Raw genomic sequence first — 18,355 nt, 5'->3', positions numbered from 1 at the left:
CAAAAGATAAAAGAAGCTAGCACAGACAGGGAGGAGGTTCCGAGTGCTCTGGCAGGCTAAAAATAGATAAGTCTCCAGGGCTGAATGAAATGGAACTCAGGCTGTTGAGTGAGTCAAGGGAAGAAACTGGGCATTGGCAATAAATTTCAATTCCTTCCTGATCACAGGAGAGATTCCAGAGGATTAGAGGATAGGTAATGTGGCAGTTATTAAAAAGGGAGAAAGAAATTAATCAGGAAACTGCAAGTTAGTACAAACTATAGACCAGTCAGTTTAACCTCAATGGTGGGGAAACTATTGGAAGCAATTCTGAACGAGAGAACTAATCTGCACTTTGACGGGCAGGGATTTATTAAGAATGGTTTTGTTAAGGCGAAGTCATGTCTGACTAAATTGATTGAATCTTTTGAAGAGGTAACCGAGTCCGTAGATGTGGGCAGTGCATTTGGCATAGTCGACTTGGACTTCAGCAAGGCTTTTGATAAGCTCACACGTGAGAGACTGATAGCAAAGGAAAGTATAGCAGTACATTCAAGAACGATACGATACAAAAATTGGTGGGGTGGTAAAAAGTGAGGAAGATAGCCTTAAATTACAGGAGGACATAGACAGGCTGATCAAATGAGTTAATCAATGGCAAATTAAGTTTTCAGTCAAGCAAGGTGAAGCACTTGGGCAGGACAATCAAGGCAAGGGAAAAAATAATAAATGGTAGGAGTCTGAGAAGCACTGAGGATCTGAGGGACCCAAATGTACATGTCCACCTGTCCTTTATGGCAGAGGAAAGTTAGATAAAGTGGTTAAGACACATGGGATACTTGCCTTTGAGTAGTGAGGCAGAGAGTTCAAGGGCAGAAAGGTGATGCTGGAAGTGCATAAAACCATTGGTTAGGCTACAGTTTTTGTGCAGTTCTGGAATCCACATTAAAGGAGGATGTGATTCCACTGGACAGGGCTCAGCAGAGGCTTACCAGGACGTTGCCCGGACTGGAAAGTTTGTTATCAAGAGAGATTGGATAGACTGAGGTGTTTTCCTTTAAGTAGGAGGCAATGGCAGTCATAATTGAGATGAATAAAATTATGAGAAGGAAATTTTTCCCCTTAGCAGAGGGATCAATAATCAAGGGGCAGAGATTTAAGGTAAGAGACAGGAGATTGAAAGAAATGAGGAGACAACATTTTATTTCATCTAGTGTGTGATGGGAATCTGAAATTCACAGCTTGGAATAGCAGGAGAAGCAGAACAACTCAACAGTTAAGCAGCATTCAGATGTACACTTGCAATGCCAACGTATAAAAGGCCATGGACCAAGTGTTGAAAAATGGGATTAGAATACTTGGGTGTTGTTTTTGTCTAGCATAGATTCAATGGGCCAACGGGCCTCATTCAATGCTATAGACCTCTGATTGCATAACAAAAGTTATCAAATGCTACAGTTGTCTTTTCATTGAAAGCAAACAAATTTAAATGAAAACTGTTTAGATTATTTATCTTGCATTCAGTAACTGGGCATACCAAAAATGATATAACTAAGAGACTCCACTCACGCTATTGGTTGCAGAGAATTGTCTCCGTCCATCCTTTACTTCAGGCATAAATTTTTGCAACAAAGCTTTCTGTACTTTCCATATAGCAGGAGGTTCTCTACCTGTTTGTAAGGCCACCTACAAACAAACAAGTTAACATTAGAAATAAAAACTAAAGCAGTTTCATTTTCAATCACCGATCTGGAGCAACATCTCAAGTGTCCAGACAAGCACAGAAGTTGATTATGTAGGGTGGAGTGGGGAGGGATAGAAAAAGAGAGAAAGAGCGGCAGTGTGAGTGGATTTGCAAGGAAAAGAAAGTAAACGGAAAGTGAGCAACAGGAGCCCAGAAGCCAAATTATCCTTAGATAGAGGGAACTGTACATAACTTGCATCCAAATATCTGTTCATTTCTATTTTTGGAAAGAATGAATGATTTTTATTGTCATATATATTTGGGAAAATACAGTGAAAAATATTTTGTCGCCAGGTCTGGCAAATATTTTGGATAGCTTGCTCAAATTGCCCCTTCTTCCCCCTGTGCTCTAAGTAGACAATGAATGATTTTTGTTATCACATTTAGGAAAATACAATGAAAAGTGTTTGTTTGCTACAGTCCAGTCCCATTAACTCTGCTTGTAAATTAGTGCTGTTAGCCATTGCAAAGTTTTCTTAACTATGCCCAAATGCTGTTTACAGACCACATTTAGTCATATGCATTATTTAAAATAATGAAATTAATCACATCAGTATTTTGCATCTCCAGCAAATTTATAGATTTTCTGATCTGAACACTTGCATTTTAACTTAATTTAAATTTAACATAATTTGCAATTTAACATAAGAACAGGTGCTTTAGAGAAGTCTAATCAGGCAAGAATGAATGTAGACCTGGTAAAGTAGCTATTAAGAACAGGAACTCAACAGTTCTGGGTTGTACAGTTTTTAAAATATTTAGAGTAACTTAAGGAAGAAAAATTCTTAGTACAGTCGGTCCGCTATAACGCATGTTCTAGCAATGTGGATTGGCTATAATGGGAACTCATATTTCTAAAATTCAAACTGGTGTTGGTTATAACGCAATTTCATCAGCATGTGGAGGAGAATGGGCGTTCATCATTCCATGGGCTTTGTCCTGAGCATGTGCAACGTTAGCACCGAAACAGTCTCCGTGCTGGCATCACATGATCAACACAAGCACCAAAGCAAACCTCAAAACCTCATCTCCATTAAGTCATCTTGACATTTTCTCCCCCAAGGTATGGTGTTAACTTTACTTTAGTTTCATTATTAGATATGAATTAATCATTTATTCAAACTGTGTTACCTTTGGTGTTCGGCATTTGAGTGATGTTAAGTGATAATTTTTTGGTGGTCTGCCCCAACCTGCTCTTCCCATTGGCCCCCTTATTTTTATAGCGCAATTTTCTAAAACACAATGTTGTGCAGGAACACAACTACTGCAGGCAGCAAAACCAAGCGTACGGTAAGTTTAAACTCATTCAACACAGCAGTGGAGTCTACAATAAATTTATATAATAATTAAAGAGTTCTAGTGATTAGATACAACTTCATCTTTCCAGTAATCTGAAAGGTCATGAAAATCTATAGCCAACAGAATTCTTGAACAAACTATTTCTGTGGACTTTGCCTTGGATGGTGGTCTAACATACTGATACATCAGAATTCAAATGTGTTTACAACTTTTAATATAACTCCATTAATCATGTCTATTAATCCATTAACCCACTAATTCATGGTTACAATACTAACTGCAGATTTCCATGTACTAGTCAGCTACCATTCAAATTAATTCAGGGGTTCACTACCGTAACAGGTTACAACCACTTCAATTTGCGGTTACACCCCACTTGAAAGTACACTCATGCCTAACGCGCTATGTAAACAGCCCTATTTAAACAAGACTGACATTCCAGTCAAAGGTGCAGTTAAGTGTGACGGCTAACAAAGCTGCACAGACACGACAGGATGGAACCTTTTTGCACACCCACACCAAAAACAGTGACATTTGATATCAAAATCTAACTGAATAGCTGCTATTACCATAGATAGTATGAACTGCAGATGCTGGAGAACCTGAGATAACAAGGTGTAGAGCTGGATGGACACAGCAGGCTGTGCAGCATCAGAGGAGCAGGAAAGCTGATGTATCAGGCCTAGACCATTTCTGGAGAAGGGTCCAGGCCTGAAACGTCAGCTTTCCTGCCCCTCTGAAACTGCTTGGCCTGCTTGTTCATCCAGATCTACACCTTTTTATCTCAGCTGCTATTACCAAGTCATTTATCTTCTCCCTCCAGCTAGAGTAACTCCAAATATCAGTCAATAGTGATAATTGGATAGCCCCGCAGACTTTTCCTGTATATTATGTAGCTAGGTACTTGTCCTTAGTTTTTATTCAACATGTATATAAAACTTTACCCCACTTACAAAACTAACAAATGTTATGCAGCGTATGTAAGCAACCTTTAACTTACTAATAAAACTAACGGCGCTATGTCCAGCCCCGTGCAACCTTGAATGAATGAATGATAGTAAATAGAACCCACAGATGGATGCAACCATGAAACTAACTAAACAAGACTAAGAGATAACCAGATGTAGAGCTGGATGAACATGGCAGGCCAAGCAGCAACGCTGACGTTTCGCATCTAGACCCTTCTTCAGAAAATGACAAGATAATGACAAAATAAACAAGACTAACACCTTTTGAATTATGCAAGGACACTCTAATCTCATTAAAATAACCATTAACACTCAACAATAACCGGTAACATTTAGCACACGTTTAAACCATTTCTGATTTCCTGCAAAACAGTTTTGGTACAATGTCTACTGGTTAACACTCAAGTGTTAGAATGTTAATCTACGTTTGAATTCTGTACAAAATGGCTGCTTTTGAGCTGCGATTTTGGAGAATTCTATTTTGCCTTACAGCGAGCTGCTGAGAAGGTACAATAAAAAATCTATTTTTGCCACTCTCTGACCCTGGTCACCTGGTTCTTTGAACGCGACCTCAATATCAAATCGCTAAAGACACTTAAGTGAACCAATACGTGGCTGCCTCAACTTATTCATTGCTCTCAAATTCCTAAACAAACTTTAAAACTAAATAAAAGTCAAATATAGCCACACTCAAATTAAACTTATTTTGTACACAATTGTTTAAAATATTTCTTGTAAATTTTCCAGATTGTAAGAAGCCAATGACAGCTACAAGAAATTTAAATGGTTATGAACAAAAGTTATGGCATGTTAAAGCACAACAAATAAAGCACAAGATTTTGACCAATTCACACAATTTCCAACGGCCAACAATTAAAGCACACTCTACAAACGGGCTAGTTTCAAGTATACTGACAGAATGTGCTAATTTATTTCAAGAGTGTCAACAGCAAGGTCAAAATGAAATTGGTGCTTAATGCATTTCGTATTACCATCCTCCCCCATGTCTCAAAAATTGACTGTTGTTGTAGGAGTATACGTTAAATGTAATAACTGTACCAAATTGCCACACTTGCTAGATTCCTAGAGATCTCTGACCTAGCTCATTACCACATTCTAATATATTAAAATTTGTTTTAGTAATAAAGTTTTTATTATTAGGCCAAGTTCACTTTTCAGTTATCTATCCCACTGAGGCAATTCAAAAATGGTTTCAGCCAAACACGTGGGGCGTAATGCAAAAGTAATACTGCATCCATATGCTTAACTGTGGCTCTTTGGTCTATGATTAGTTCAAGACGAGCAAATTTCCAGTGCCTGAATGTTGCCAAATAAAAAAGAAGACAGTGTCAAAGATTTTTGTCTTCCACTCATGAGGGCAATTTTCAGGAAATATCAATATAAAGAGAAAGCAATATTTTATACTCCATGAGACAAGTGCTGTGATGCAAAGCATGTGATTTATATATATTTCGATTCTGTTCACTTCAGAGTTTGAATTTCGAACTACTGCAAGATTAGACAGGAACAGGGGAGTGTAGATGGAGGGCAGCTGTCTGAGGGTAAATCTACATCTAGCATGTGGGAATGTTTTACATGCCAGTTGATTAGATTTCAGGACCAGCATGTTCCTGCGTAAATGAAGAATAAAGGTGGAAAGATTTGGAAAGGTTGGATGACAAGAGAAATTGAAAGCTCTGTCAAAAAGTAAAAGAAGGTGCATGTAAGGTTTAGGAAACTGAAAACAGAGAGTTCGAAGAACACAAAGATAACTGGAAAGAACTCAAAAAAGGAATTGAGAGAGCTAAAAGAAGCCATGAAATATATTTAGCAAACAGGATTAAAGAAAATTCCAAGGCATTTTATACATATGTAAGGAGCAAAAGGGTAGCTAGGCAAAGCATGGGTCCACTCAAGGACAAAAGGAGGGAATTAATACATGGAGCCAGAGGAAGTGGGGGAGATCCTCAACAAATACTTTGCTTCGGTGTTCATAAAAGATGACATGGTGGACGGTGAGTCTTGGGCGGGGTATTTTAATATTCAAAAGCATCTCAACATATTAAAAAAAAAATGCCGTTTTTGGGTGTTTTGAAAAGCATCAAGGTACACAAGACCCCAGAACTTGATGGGATCTATTCCAGAATGCTGAAGGAGGCAAGTGAGGAAATTGCTGGGACCTTCTATGACACCTCTGTATCCACGTTAGTCATAGGAGAGGTCTCATAACTTGAGAATAGCCAACTTTTTCCCTTTGTTAAGGGGCGACAGGGATAATTGTGAAATTACAGGCCAGCAAGTTTTACGCCAGTGATAGGGGAATCATTGAAGAAGATTCTTAGGGATAGATTTACTCAAATTTGGAAAAAATATGATTTATTAGAGGTAGGCAGCATGGGTTTGTGTGGGGAAGGTTATGCCTCACAGATTCTATTGAGTTTTTTGTGGAACTGACAAAGATGATTGATGAGGGCAGGGCAGTAAGTGTTGTTCAAATGGTCTTTGACAAAGTTCTTCATGGCAAGTAGATACAAAAGGTGAAGTCACATGGGATCTGTGATAAGTTGGTACAATGGATACAGAACGGCCTTCATCAAAGAAGGCACAGAATAGTGTTGGAACAGCATTTTCTGACTAGAAATCTTGGAGGAGTGGTGTTCCCCAGGTATCAGTGATGGGAACCTCACTGTTTTTTTAAAAATATAGATTGTGGGGAACGTGGGGGCCGGTAGGTAGCAGGTTTGGGGACAACACGAAAATTGGGGGTGCTGCGGATAGTGGGGGGGATTGCCAGTAGGTACAGCAGACATTTGAATAGGCTAGAAACTTGGGTGGGGAAATGGCAAACAGAGTTTAATCTGGAACAAACGTGAAGTGATGCATTTTGGGATATCTAATGCAGGAGGGAAGTTTACAGTAAATGGTAGAACCTTTTGAACATACAGAGGAATCTAGGTGTACATGCTCATATTTTCCAAAAAATAAGTGGCAATACAAGTGAATAAGGTGGTCAATAAGGTATATGGCATGCTTATTTTCATCAGTCAGGGCATGCAGTATAAAAACTGGCATGTCAGGTTGCAGCTGTGTAGAAACTTGGGCCACATTTGGTACATTGTGCACAGCTCTCGTCACCACACCATTGGAAGAATGTGGAGGCTTTGGAAAGGGATAAGAGATTGTTTACCAGAATGCTTCCTTATTTGGAGGATATTAGCTAGGAGAGATTGGACCCATCTGGTTTGTTTTCATTTGAAGATTGAAGGATGAGGATGAGGATGAGATAGAAGCTTACAAAATTATGAGAGACGTGCATAGAATAGATAGTTGTCATCTCTTTCTCAGGCTAGAAATGTCAATTACTAGGGGACATAGGTTCAGCGCAGAAGACAGTAGGTTTAACAGAGTTGCGAGAGGCAAGATTTGTTCTTTTTTCCCCCCGACACAGTGGGCTGTCAGTACCTGAAATGTGCTGCCAGAGGAGGTGGATACCATGCTGTATTTAAGAGGCATCTTGACAGATACATGAGTAGATAGAGTGGGACACAGACCATGTAGAGGCAAAATGTTTTTAGTTTAGAAAGTTTTGTTGGCACAGTCTATGCAGGCTGGACAGCCTGTAGCTGTGCCATACTGTTCTTTGGAAAGTGGGTCTTGGTCTGTGTGCGAGTGAGACATAATGCAATTTGTTTGCAATGGGAATTATTTTTTACAAGCTGGCAGAGTAAACATTGAGGAGCAGTAACTTTCTGTTCAGTTTTGGCTTGGGGGAAAACCCGTATCTTGGAAAATTTGTGTTTGTCAGTTTGCAAAATTCCTGGTTTAAGTTATTGAAACAACTTCTTTAAGATTACAAAGTGATTTTGATCAAATGGGTAAATGTGCTGAGGAGTGGCAGTTGGGAGTTTAATTTGGATAAATGAAGTATTGCATTTTGGTAAAACAAATAATGGCAGGACTTGGACAATTAATGGTAGGGCCCTGGATAGAACAGAGAGACCCACGGGGTTAGGTTCTGGATCTTCTTCCTTTTTGAGTAATGAACTTCTGTTTTGTTGTTATGATCAGATCTTCATCATTGGATGATTGTGTTTCAGTGAAAGAACACATTGGTGAGAAGTCGAAGAATACAGAATTATGACCTACCAAGTCAGATTCAGTCTTGGATATGACCTGTTCAGAAATAACATTGGCTAGGATCATAACAATCCAAATTAGTTGGCAAGCAATATGGTTAACTCTAACTGCCTTCTGGGTAATAAATGCTGGTCTCGCCTTTATCACTGAAAACAGTTTCCTGAATGATTTTCTACGAGAAACCAAACTACAAAGAGATATCAGGAGAAATACCTAGAGTCACGAGCCAGGGCAGGGTTCAGATTAAGTGATGTTAAGTGGTTGAAGTAAGCAATTTTTGATGATGGGACTATCATGTGGTCAAAGTTAATATCAAACAAAAACACCTCCCCAAGGTCACAAACTGTCTGGTCCAGAGCCAGGAAGTGCCCAGGGAGAGGATCAGAATTCTTGGCAAGGGAATAAAATGTTTGGAGGTTGCAAAGACAATGACTTTGATCTTGTCAATAGTTAGCTGGAAGAATCTGATGAAGTTAAATACAATATTGCCCCTCAAGACGGCCATGTCATTCAATGGGATCAAGACTGATCAGTGGCCTGAACTTCACTTTCCTATCTGTTCTCTGTAACATTTGATTCCCCACGTGATTCAATATGTCTTAGTTTTAAATGTATTTAAAATGGTGCACCTGCAATCCTTTTGGGTGGCAAATTTGGACAATTCACAATCTTTAAGTAATATGAATTTCTCCTCATCTCAGTCCGAAATGATTGTCCCTTGGCCTGCAGTTATACCTCACACATTCCGGATTTCCCAGCCAGGGGAAACAATATCAGTATCTACCCTGTCACACCCCTTCAGAATCCATTATTTTCAATGAGATCACCACTCAGTCTTTTAACTCACATATAGTTACAATTTACTCAGCTTCATTTCCTACTGTAAACTAATTAATCTCCTAATATGGCACAAAGCTGGACTCAAAAATCATAACAGACTTGCAACCCTCAACATGCAACCAAAAGAGAGACTGCAGTCAATGAGAAATGCAGCAGCAACAAGAACAGAGCAGAATATTAGCATTCCAAATCAAGTGGTAGTCTGAGGCTGGTGCTCATAACAACAGATTGGGGTTACTGCTTAATACCGTTGTGTTGTACAACTTGTGCTTCTACTTAATAAAATGTATGCTGCTCATGCCAAAACGCCTCATACCTGAGTGGTTGGTGTCTAGTTGAAATTAAACGGTCCCAAATTCTGCAAAGCTGTATTTCTTTTTTTACAACTTTGCAGAGGATGTGTTTGTACTCATTAGTGAAAACTAGGATTCAGTTCTAAATTTTTAATTTTTCTTTTACCTATCCAACTTAATTTTTACAAGTTGCACACAGCCAAGTATATACTGGCTTGGCAATACAGTGTCCGAGTTTTAAAACTGAAATGCCTGTTGTGATCAATTGGAGAGTGGAAACGCAGTTCCTCTCTTCCCTGATTGAAATGATATGGTCACACCAATGTCCTGAGCAACCTATGCAATATATTTGCACCTGCGTTCTCAATCACATGCTATCCAACATGATATCTGCTCTCCTGATTGTCTGTTGCATCTGTACATTAACTGTGTGAATCTTGTATGAACGTACTCCAATTTTTCTGAATTTCAACACAAAGAACTTGCACACCTTTTGAAAAGGTCTGCTAATCTACTTTTGTACTCTGCTATTCTTTTATTTTCTATGTAAACCAAATAATTTCATACTTCCCCAAATTATACTTCATCTGCCACCCACTGAATTATCTTGTGTACATCACCATGTAATTTGTGTCCTCCACACAGCTTATATTCCCATCTCTGTAGTAAACTTAAGATAGATAACCCTCAATCTAAATCATTAATATATATTGCATACAACACTGATATTTGTAGTGCAACACTGGTTTCAGTCTGACAAGTTCAAAATACCTTGTTTATCCTCACTCTCTGCTTCCTTACCATTAACTAATCCTCTATCATAAAACAATTATTACCTTCAACTACATGAACATTTATCTTGCATGCTCTACAGCATTTAATTGAATGCGTTTGTGAAATCCAAGTACGCTACATCTACTAGCTCCATCCTCAAAAAAAAAACTCACATCTGTCAAATGTTTTCCTTTGGCAAGAGAACACAGTGGTGTGTTGAAGTGGCAGTGATATGGAAGCTCACGGTCAATTTTGCAGACAGAACAAAAGTGTTCTGCAAAGCAGTTTCCCAGTATTTCCAGGAGACTATATTGTGAGATGCGAGTACAGCAGACTAGATTAAGTGATGTGCATGTAAATCATTCCCACATCTGGAATACATGTCATAGAGTCATACAGCATAGAAATGGACCCTCCAGTCCAACTCATCCATGCCAACCAAGTTTCCCAAACCAAACGAGTCCGATTTGCCTGCATTTATCCTTCTAAACCTTACTCATTCATGTACTTGTACGGTCCAAATGTCTTTGAATAATGTTGTAACTGTATCTACGTCTATCACTTTCTCTGGCAGTTCATTTCACCCTCGGAGAAAAAGTGGCCCCTCGGGTCCCTTTTAAATCTTTCTCCTCTCACCTTAAAAATGTGCCCCCTAGTTTTGAACTCCCCTACCCGAGGGAAAAGACCTTTGCTATTCAGCTTATCTATGCCCCTCATGATTTTATAAACCTCTATGAGGTCATCCTCTCAACCTTCTATGCTCCAGCAAAAAGTCCCAGCCTATCCAGCCTCTCTTTATAACTCAAACGCTCCAGTCCCAACAACATCGTGTCAGTCTTTCCTGCATCCTTTCCAATCTAATAAAATCCCTTCTATAGCAGGGCGACCAGGACTGCACACAGTACTTCAAAAGTGGCCTCACAATTGTCCTGTACAACCACAAAATGATATCCCAATTCCTACACTCAATGGTGAGAGTCTGGCACCTTGGATAATGAAGGATATAAATAGGCAGATATTACACCTTCCATGATTGCACGGGAAGATGCTGTGGGGTGTGGAGAGGTGTTAGGAGTTCAGGAAGAATGAACCAGGGTGTCCTAGAGGGAATGGTCTCTGCAGAATGCTGCCAAGGGAGGGGGCAGGAATGTGTTTCTGGTGGTGGCATCCTGCTGGAGGCAATGGAAATGGCAACTTATGATTGTTTGGGTGCAGATGCTGGTCGGGTGGAAAGTGAGGACCAGCGGAAGCCTATTGGTGCTATGGTAGAGTACAGATGAGGGCAGAAATGTGGGAAATGGGTTGGACATGGCTGAGGGCCCTGTCAACCAAAGCAGCAGGGAATCCTTGTTTGAAGAAAATTTAGACATTTCTGAGGTCCCCTTAAAAAGGTGCATAATCAGAACAGATGCAACAGATGGAGAAACTGGGAGAATGGAATGAAGTCTTGATAGGAAACTTGGCTTTGAGGATGTATAGTTCATCTAACTGTGGGAGCTGGTGGGTTTGTAGTGGATACCTACGTATGGCACATCCAGCCCATTATTACCTACTGTGGTCCCTTTTGTCAGCTTTATGTTCTCCCTGACAGACTATCATCTCTGTCTCCCCAACTGTTATCGTCTCTCTCCGGGTTCCATCTCTACTTTCCCCACCTTGAAACATTAGTTTTGCTTTCTAGCATAGATGTTGTCAGACCTCCTGAGGTTCTCCAGCAATTTCTATTTTTGTTTCGGATTTCCAGCATCCATAGTTCTTTGTTTCATTTTAGTGTTTAATTCACTGCAACATCTTTTCAAGGTCTTGAATGAAGCTGGCCAGTTGCTGTTGGGACTTTTCTGCTCGAGGGAGGGTTGGTGGTGGTGAAAATGGGCTAGTCTTAGATTGTCACGCACAGTAACAGATTGTTGTTAAGACAATCAGGCCATTCAGAAAGTGTGCACCGGACAGGACGAGAAGCAGACGCTTATTTCAGTAAGTTGTTCACTGGACACAGTCAGTGCTGCACCTGGATAAGGAAGGGAGATAACCTGGTCATCTACATGAAAGGAGAACAGACAGGGGCAAATCAAGCACACAGTTTTGTCTGTGGTGCGGGCGGTGGCCACCCCACCAACCTCCGGATACAACGCATCATCCTCCAACCCTACCACCCAAGGCATTTTTCCATCCCCACCCTTGTCTGCTTTCCAGAGAGACCACTCTCTCCATGACTCCCTTGTCCGCTCCACACTCTCCTCCAACCCCACCACACCCAGCACCTTCCACTGCAACCGCAGGAAGTGCTACACTTGCCCCCACACCTCATCCTTCACCCCATCCCAGGCCCCAAGTTGACTTCCCATATTAAGCAGATGTTCACCTGCACATCTGCCAATGTGGTATACTGTATGCATTGTACCTGGTGTGGCTTCCTCTACATTGGGGAAACCAAGCGGAGGCTTGGGGACCGCTTTGCAGAACACCTCCGCTCAGTTCGCAATAAACAACTGCACCTCCCAGTCACAAACCATTTTAACTCCCCCTCCCATTCCTCAGATGACATGTCCATCCTGGGCCTCCTGCACTGCCACAATGATGCCACCCGAAGGTTGCAGGAACAGCAACTCATATTCAGCCTGGGAACCCTGCAGCCCAATGGTATCAACGTGGACTTCACAAGCTTCAAAATCTCCCCTTCCCCCACTGCATCCCAAAGCCAACCCAGTTCATCCCCTCCCCCCAGTGCATCACAAAACCAGCCCAGCCTCTCTCCGCCTCCCTAACCTGTTCTTCCTCTCACCTCAAGCCGCACCTCCATTTCCTACCTACTAACCTCATCTCGCCTTCTTGACCTGTCCGTCTTCCCTGGACTGACCTATCCCCTCCCTACCTGTACTCTCCTCTCCACCTATCTTCTTTTCTCTCCATCTTTGGTCTGCTTCCCCCTCTCTCCCCATTTAGTCCAGAACCCTCTGCCCATCCCCCTCTCTGAAGAAGGGTCTAGGCCCGAAACGTCAGCTTTTGTGCTCTTGAGTTGCTGCTTGGCCTGCTGTGTTCATCCAGCTTCACACTTTGTTAACACAGTTTTGTCTGTTTCTTGGGGGAACTAAGAAACTAAAGAATAGAGTGATAATTTACTATTGGAAGTATAATGGAACTGTTTGACAATTGTAGTAACAGAAATCTATTAATAAATTGTTGTTGTTTTGGGGAAAATCTCAAAAGTTTGGGTCAATGACATCTGCAGTATATCTCTAAATCCAATGACAGCAATAGCTTACATGGCTAACTGAAACAGGTAATTCTTTTGCTTTGTCCTGGCATTAAAAAGCAGCTGTTTCATTGCCATTGGAGTATTTCCTTCCTATAGCTTCTGAATGTACTGTGCCCATTTTTAAGACTTTCACCAACAATATTCCTTAACTAAATAGAAACAGTTGTCCTATGAACATCAAAAGCTCTTTTCTTCTAATTAACAGGTTAATGGCTCACTAAGTATTTTTAAGATCCATGTGGAATCAGAAACAATTCTCCGATGGAAACATTATTTAAATTATTTTTTAAAATTCCAGAAAAATGTTGTAAACGGTCTTGAGGGTCTGGCACCAGTGGTATTAAATATAACATTACCAGAAAAATATAACCAGTTTACTTTTTGGCTGGGGACTTTCCTTTGCTGAAGCATTCTTGATAGTTACGTTTTCAAGCTGCATTTCTTGGAGATGTTCAAAACTAGAGGATTACAGTAGACTGTCATTGGAAAATGAGAGTCGGCTTCAGAATTAGAAATAATTTACACTTGCATAATACCTAAGAAACAGAAAGATTTATGATGAGGCCATTAGCAGATCGGTTTTGTACCAAAAGAAACAGCTATACCGCCCAATCATACCTTCCCACTATAGGTCTGTAACCTTCATGACTACCATAACCCATATGCACGTCCACTTTTATTTCCAAACTGCATGAGGTTTTCTGCCTTTATCACCATTTCAGTCAGTAAATACCACCATCCTAGGATAAAATAAATTACTATCCAACTTCCCTCCAATTCCTCTACCAATTACTTTACTGCTAAATATCTTAGAATATAGGCCCCTCATAACTGGACAAAAACGGGTTTTGTCTACCCATTTTATGTAGGCCTCTCAAGATTTTACACAACTCATCTAAATTTCCCCTCAACATCCATTGTTCCAAAGAAAACAAAGCCACCCCATCCAATCAATCGTACATCTCAGCTAAAATTCCCTGTTCCTAAGCAATATTATTGCAATTTCTTCTGTAGTTTTCAGCCCAATTTGTTACAGGAAAATCATGTCTGACTAACTTGACAGAATTCTGTTGATAAGTGGCAAAATATTTGAGGGCAGCGTGGTAGATGTGGTCTAGCTGCAAAAGTCTCAGATGGCAATTTGGTCAAAAAGTAAATGCCACTCTCCCAAAGGTTAACTGGGTACAAAATTGACTTATTGGCAAGAATGTTGTCAATCTTCAGTAAGCACTAAGCATTGATTAAATTCTACTGACCTAACAGTGCTATTATATTAGCTGTTAACGTGACCTGACACCCTCCTTATAACTTTCCAGGGCTTCAGCATATCAGCTAACAGATAACCTTATTATGAAGTGAAAGCATAGTACTGGAAAAATTCAACAGTCTTTCGGAATTGTGGTTTACAATGTATGCAAGGTGCTGACGGGCGAATATTTGAGGAAAATCTCATCTTATTTTGTTCATAATTTATGTATTTTAAACATTTTAGTTGTGTTCTTATTCTCTGCCAGTTTTGAGATTTTTATTCTATCATGTACTTTTCTCATATTCCAATTTTTTAAAAATGCATTTTGTTGAAGATAAAGTGAAATCTAATTCAGTCTATTAAACCAAGGTATTTGGACTTCTCTTTAAAATGGTAGCAGCCTAAATTATGCAATTAAAATGCCAAAGCAAAAGATAAAGTACTGAACCTTGCAGAATCCCACTGGTGTAAGCCTCCAGTCACAAAAAAAATCAATGTTTAGTGCTTACTGAAGATTGACAAACATGCAAGTGAAATCTCCCAAATTGAGATTTCATTCTTGCAATAAAATGCTGCATACATTTCAAACAAAGTATATGCAAACAGCTTTATTTTACCTGTGAAATTTGATCAGGTAAAACATTATAGGTCATATTTTTACAACATGTTAAAATTTAAAAATTGTAAAAAAAATTTGCCAAAATGTCTTGGTAATTTTGTTTGTGTTGGTAATTTTAAGATAAACTTCAATTTTTTTTGGATTAAGTCCTGGATTTGCCTGCCAGCTCAATGTATTCATAATAGAAAAGAGAAAAAAAATCATTCAAGAGGCTTATGCCATGAGGGAAATAGTGTCTGAATTATCCTGGAGTTGCAGTTCCAATCAACCAGTAATGGAGTGACACTTATTTTGGAAAGGCCCTTACACCATTCTGTTCATTTGACCGATGGGGAGAAATAAACAGCGGTAAGGAGACAATGAGATTTCAATTAGAGAAGTTGTTTTGTTAGTTAAATATGAATAATATTGGAAAATGTGTGGCATATTTACATCTTTTAGCAACATTTGCCTTGATTAGTCTTGTGTTATACATTGTGCACTTTTATATTGAACTCATCAAAAGCCAAAGAAAAGTATTTTGTAATGAGCAAGAGTTACACACAGAACATCTGCTAACCATAGAAATGCAACTCAAAAAGATAAACAGGAACCTGGTATGCCGCCAAGCAACAGATGTTAAATTGAAAATCAGAACAGATTTTTTTATGCCTTATGCAGTTTTGTGGCTCTGTATATATGCTTCATTGTAACAGAAAAGTAGTAACTTCTAATTCCACCAGAAAAAAATTGGCAGGAAACATATTTGCAACAGTAGTTGCTAAATGGAAAGAATGCCAACATAAATCTACCTATAATTCCTGTTCCCAATCCGCATTTATTACTGCAATCTCACTAGAATCTACCTTTACAATCTCAAATTAAATCAAAAGAACAGGAAACCAGCATGCAACATTCAAAACAAATTGTGACAAGAGTAATGTTACCATCAGTCCCTGGAGAAGGGTACACAATTTACTACGGGATACCCCAAGTCGTCAAAGCTTCTAGATGAGGAAAGATTAACTGGCTCTCCTCTTACATCGGCGATACTGACTTACTTATTTGGTCGCAATAAGGTTAATTTCAAAAAGGATGACTTCCTTTGTGGATAGGCAGAACTGCAGATGCTGGAGTCAGAGAAATCACAGCAGGCCAAGCAGCATCACAGCAGGAAGATTGGCGTTTAGGGTCAGGACCCTTCTTCAGAAAAAAATAGCCTCAAGTAGGACTTGAAGCCACTATATTTGTGGTTTTGTGCTATGAGTACTATCAACATCTTAAACTACAAATTAGCTAGTCATTATTGCAGTGCTCTTTTTTGAGCATATATCGGCTGTTGCATTTCCTGTATTAAATAATAGCTGCTGTTCAAAAACTTTTCTGAAGGCCTTTTCTGAAGAAGGGTCCTGACCCAAAACTTCAACATTCCTGCTCCTCTGATGCTGCCTAGCTTGCTGTGTTCCTCTAGCTCCACACTATGTATCACTTCCCTTATGGACCAAATGAAATTATGCTTTAAAAGCCTATTTAAACAGGGGCTTTCTTGAGTTGACAGAATGAGTTTATTAGTTACTTAGTGAGGTCCCTAGCTCGCTCTCTCTCTGCTACCTTTAAAAAAGTTACCAGTCAATTCATGGAATAATTAGGTGACTCAACGGGGATAATAAAAAAAAACAGATAAAACGTTGAATTTATTGGATCAAAATTCCCAAGTGGTCAAAAAAAAAGAAACAAAGGAAGGGAATGAAAGGTGGGAAGGAGAGTCAGTGGAATAGTAAGTGACATTTCATATGGTGCTTCACAATCCAAAAGATAACTGTATTTTTATGCTTTATTCCCATTTTAAGCTTTATTTCAGTTACTCACATTCCATAAAAGACTCACTTTATTGATTACTAGCCCTCCATATTTATACAATCAATACAATTAAATTTTAATCAATATACATCCATCACTTGTTACCTTATGCCATGTGGTTTCAGCTTTCCTTCAGACCATATTAGATGGTGACCATTGGACATCTCAAAGCATTTTACAACCAATGAGGTTTTTGAACAGTAGTTATTATTTAATATAGGAAATGCAACAGCCAATATGTGCTCAAAAAAAAGAGAAATACAATAATGACTAGCTAATTTGTAGTTTGAGATACTTATAGTACTCACCCATGAAACCACAAGATACTGGGTTCAAGTCCTACTTCAGGCCTAATGCACAAAGATCAAGGCCTAAACTCCAGTGCAATGCTGAGGGAGAACCGCAATATCAGGCGGTGCTGTTTTCAGGTTACACATTACATAAAGATACCCAGATGGATTTAGAGAGTGCATGGCAGTATTTCGAAGTAGAACAGGGAATTAGCTTTGGTGTCCTGGCCAATAATTTTCCCCTCATCAAAACTACAAAATACAGATCATCTGGTCGTTATCACATTGCCTTTTCTGGTACCCTTACCAAGTGTATACTGGCTTCTGTGTTTCCTATGTTACGCCAGTGACTACACATCAGAAAGTTATTAACTAACTGCAAAAAGTGGCATTGAGAGATCCAGTGGTTATGAGAACCACTACATATTTGGCTTGCATACCGAGGTTTGAAAGACTTTCACACATGAAAATTTTAATCTGAGAGCACAATTCTATACACTGCAAAATTCCATGATTAGATGGACTAATATAGAGTTAATGGTGTCAAAGGAAAGGTAAATGAAATAACATTTCCATAAATAGCAACTGTACTGTGTACCTTTATGGCACTATCATCCACATCGTCCACATAAAAGGCAGGGTAAAATATATTTGCGAATTGCTTTTGGTTTGTTAGAAGGAAATATTTTTGTGCTTTGAAGAAGAAAGTATCTACACACACACTGTTTTTGTCTCCAGCTACTATAAACATCTTTAAACATTTTGTTGCTATGCTCTAGCTACGAATAGAAAGTTTAAATTCCTTTTTACATGTTATCAGTCTCCATAAAAGTTGCAAGAGTTATGGAACTTTTACAGCACTGAGAAAATCCTTATAGCCCATTATGTCCATGCCAGTCATCAAGCAAAATTCAACAGAATGCATATTTAAATACTGTAGATATTGCAATCAACCTGTTCTGACATACAACATGACATGGCTGGGGCAGCGGGGATCATGAACGAGTGCTTTCCTTCTCAGAAGTAGAAGTATTACTATCATTTCACAAGAGCCACAAAGAAACAAAA

General features: G+C 39.3%; 1 protein-coding gene across 2 annotated transcripts in view; it reads right to left on the bottom strand.

Moving 5' to 3' along the window:
• The window catches only part of qser1 (glutamine and serine rich 1), a 139,263-nt gene that overhangs the window by 44,794 nt on the left and 76,114 nt on the right, over positions 1–18,355 (bottom strand). For both annotated transcript variants that reach the window (XM_048545815.2, XM_048545817.2), the window contains exon 6: positions 1,549–1,665. In XM_048545815.2, the coding sequence (XP_048401772.1) occupies positions 1,549–1,665 (117 nt within the window). The remainder of the gene's footprint in view (positions 1–1,548; positions 1,666–18,355) is intronic.

This window comes from Stegostoma tigrinum, chromosome 17, assembly GCF_030684315.1.
Source record: "Stegostoma tigrinum isolate sSteTig4 chromosome 17, sSteTig4.hap1, whole genome shotgun sequence".
Lineage (NCBI taxonomy): Eukaryota > Metazoa > Chordata > Chondrichthyes > Orectolobiformes > Stegostomatidae > Stegostoma > Stegostoma tigrinum.
Note: the sequence above shows the minus strand (reverse complement) of the source record. Positions and strands in the feature narration are given on the sequence as shown.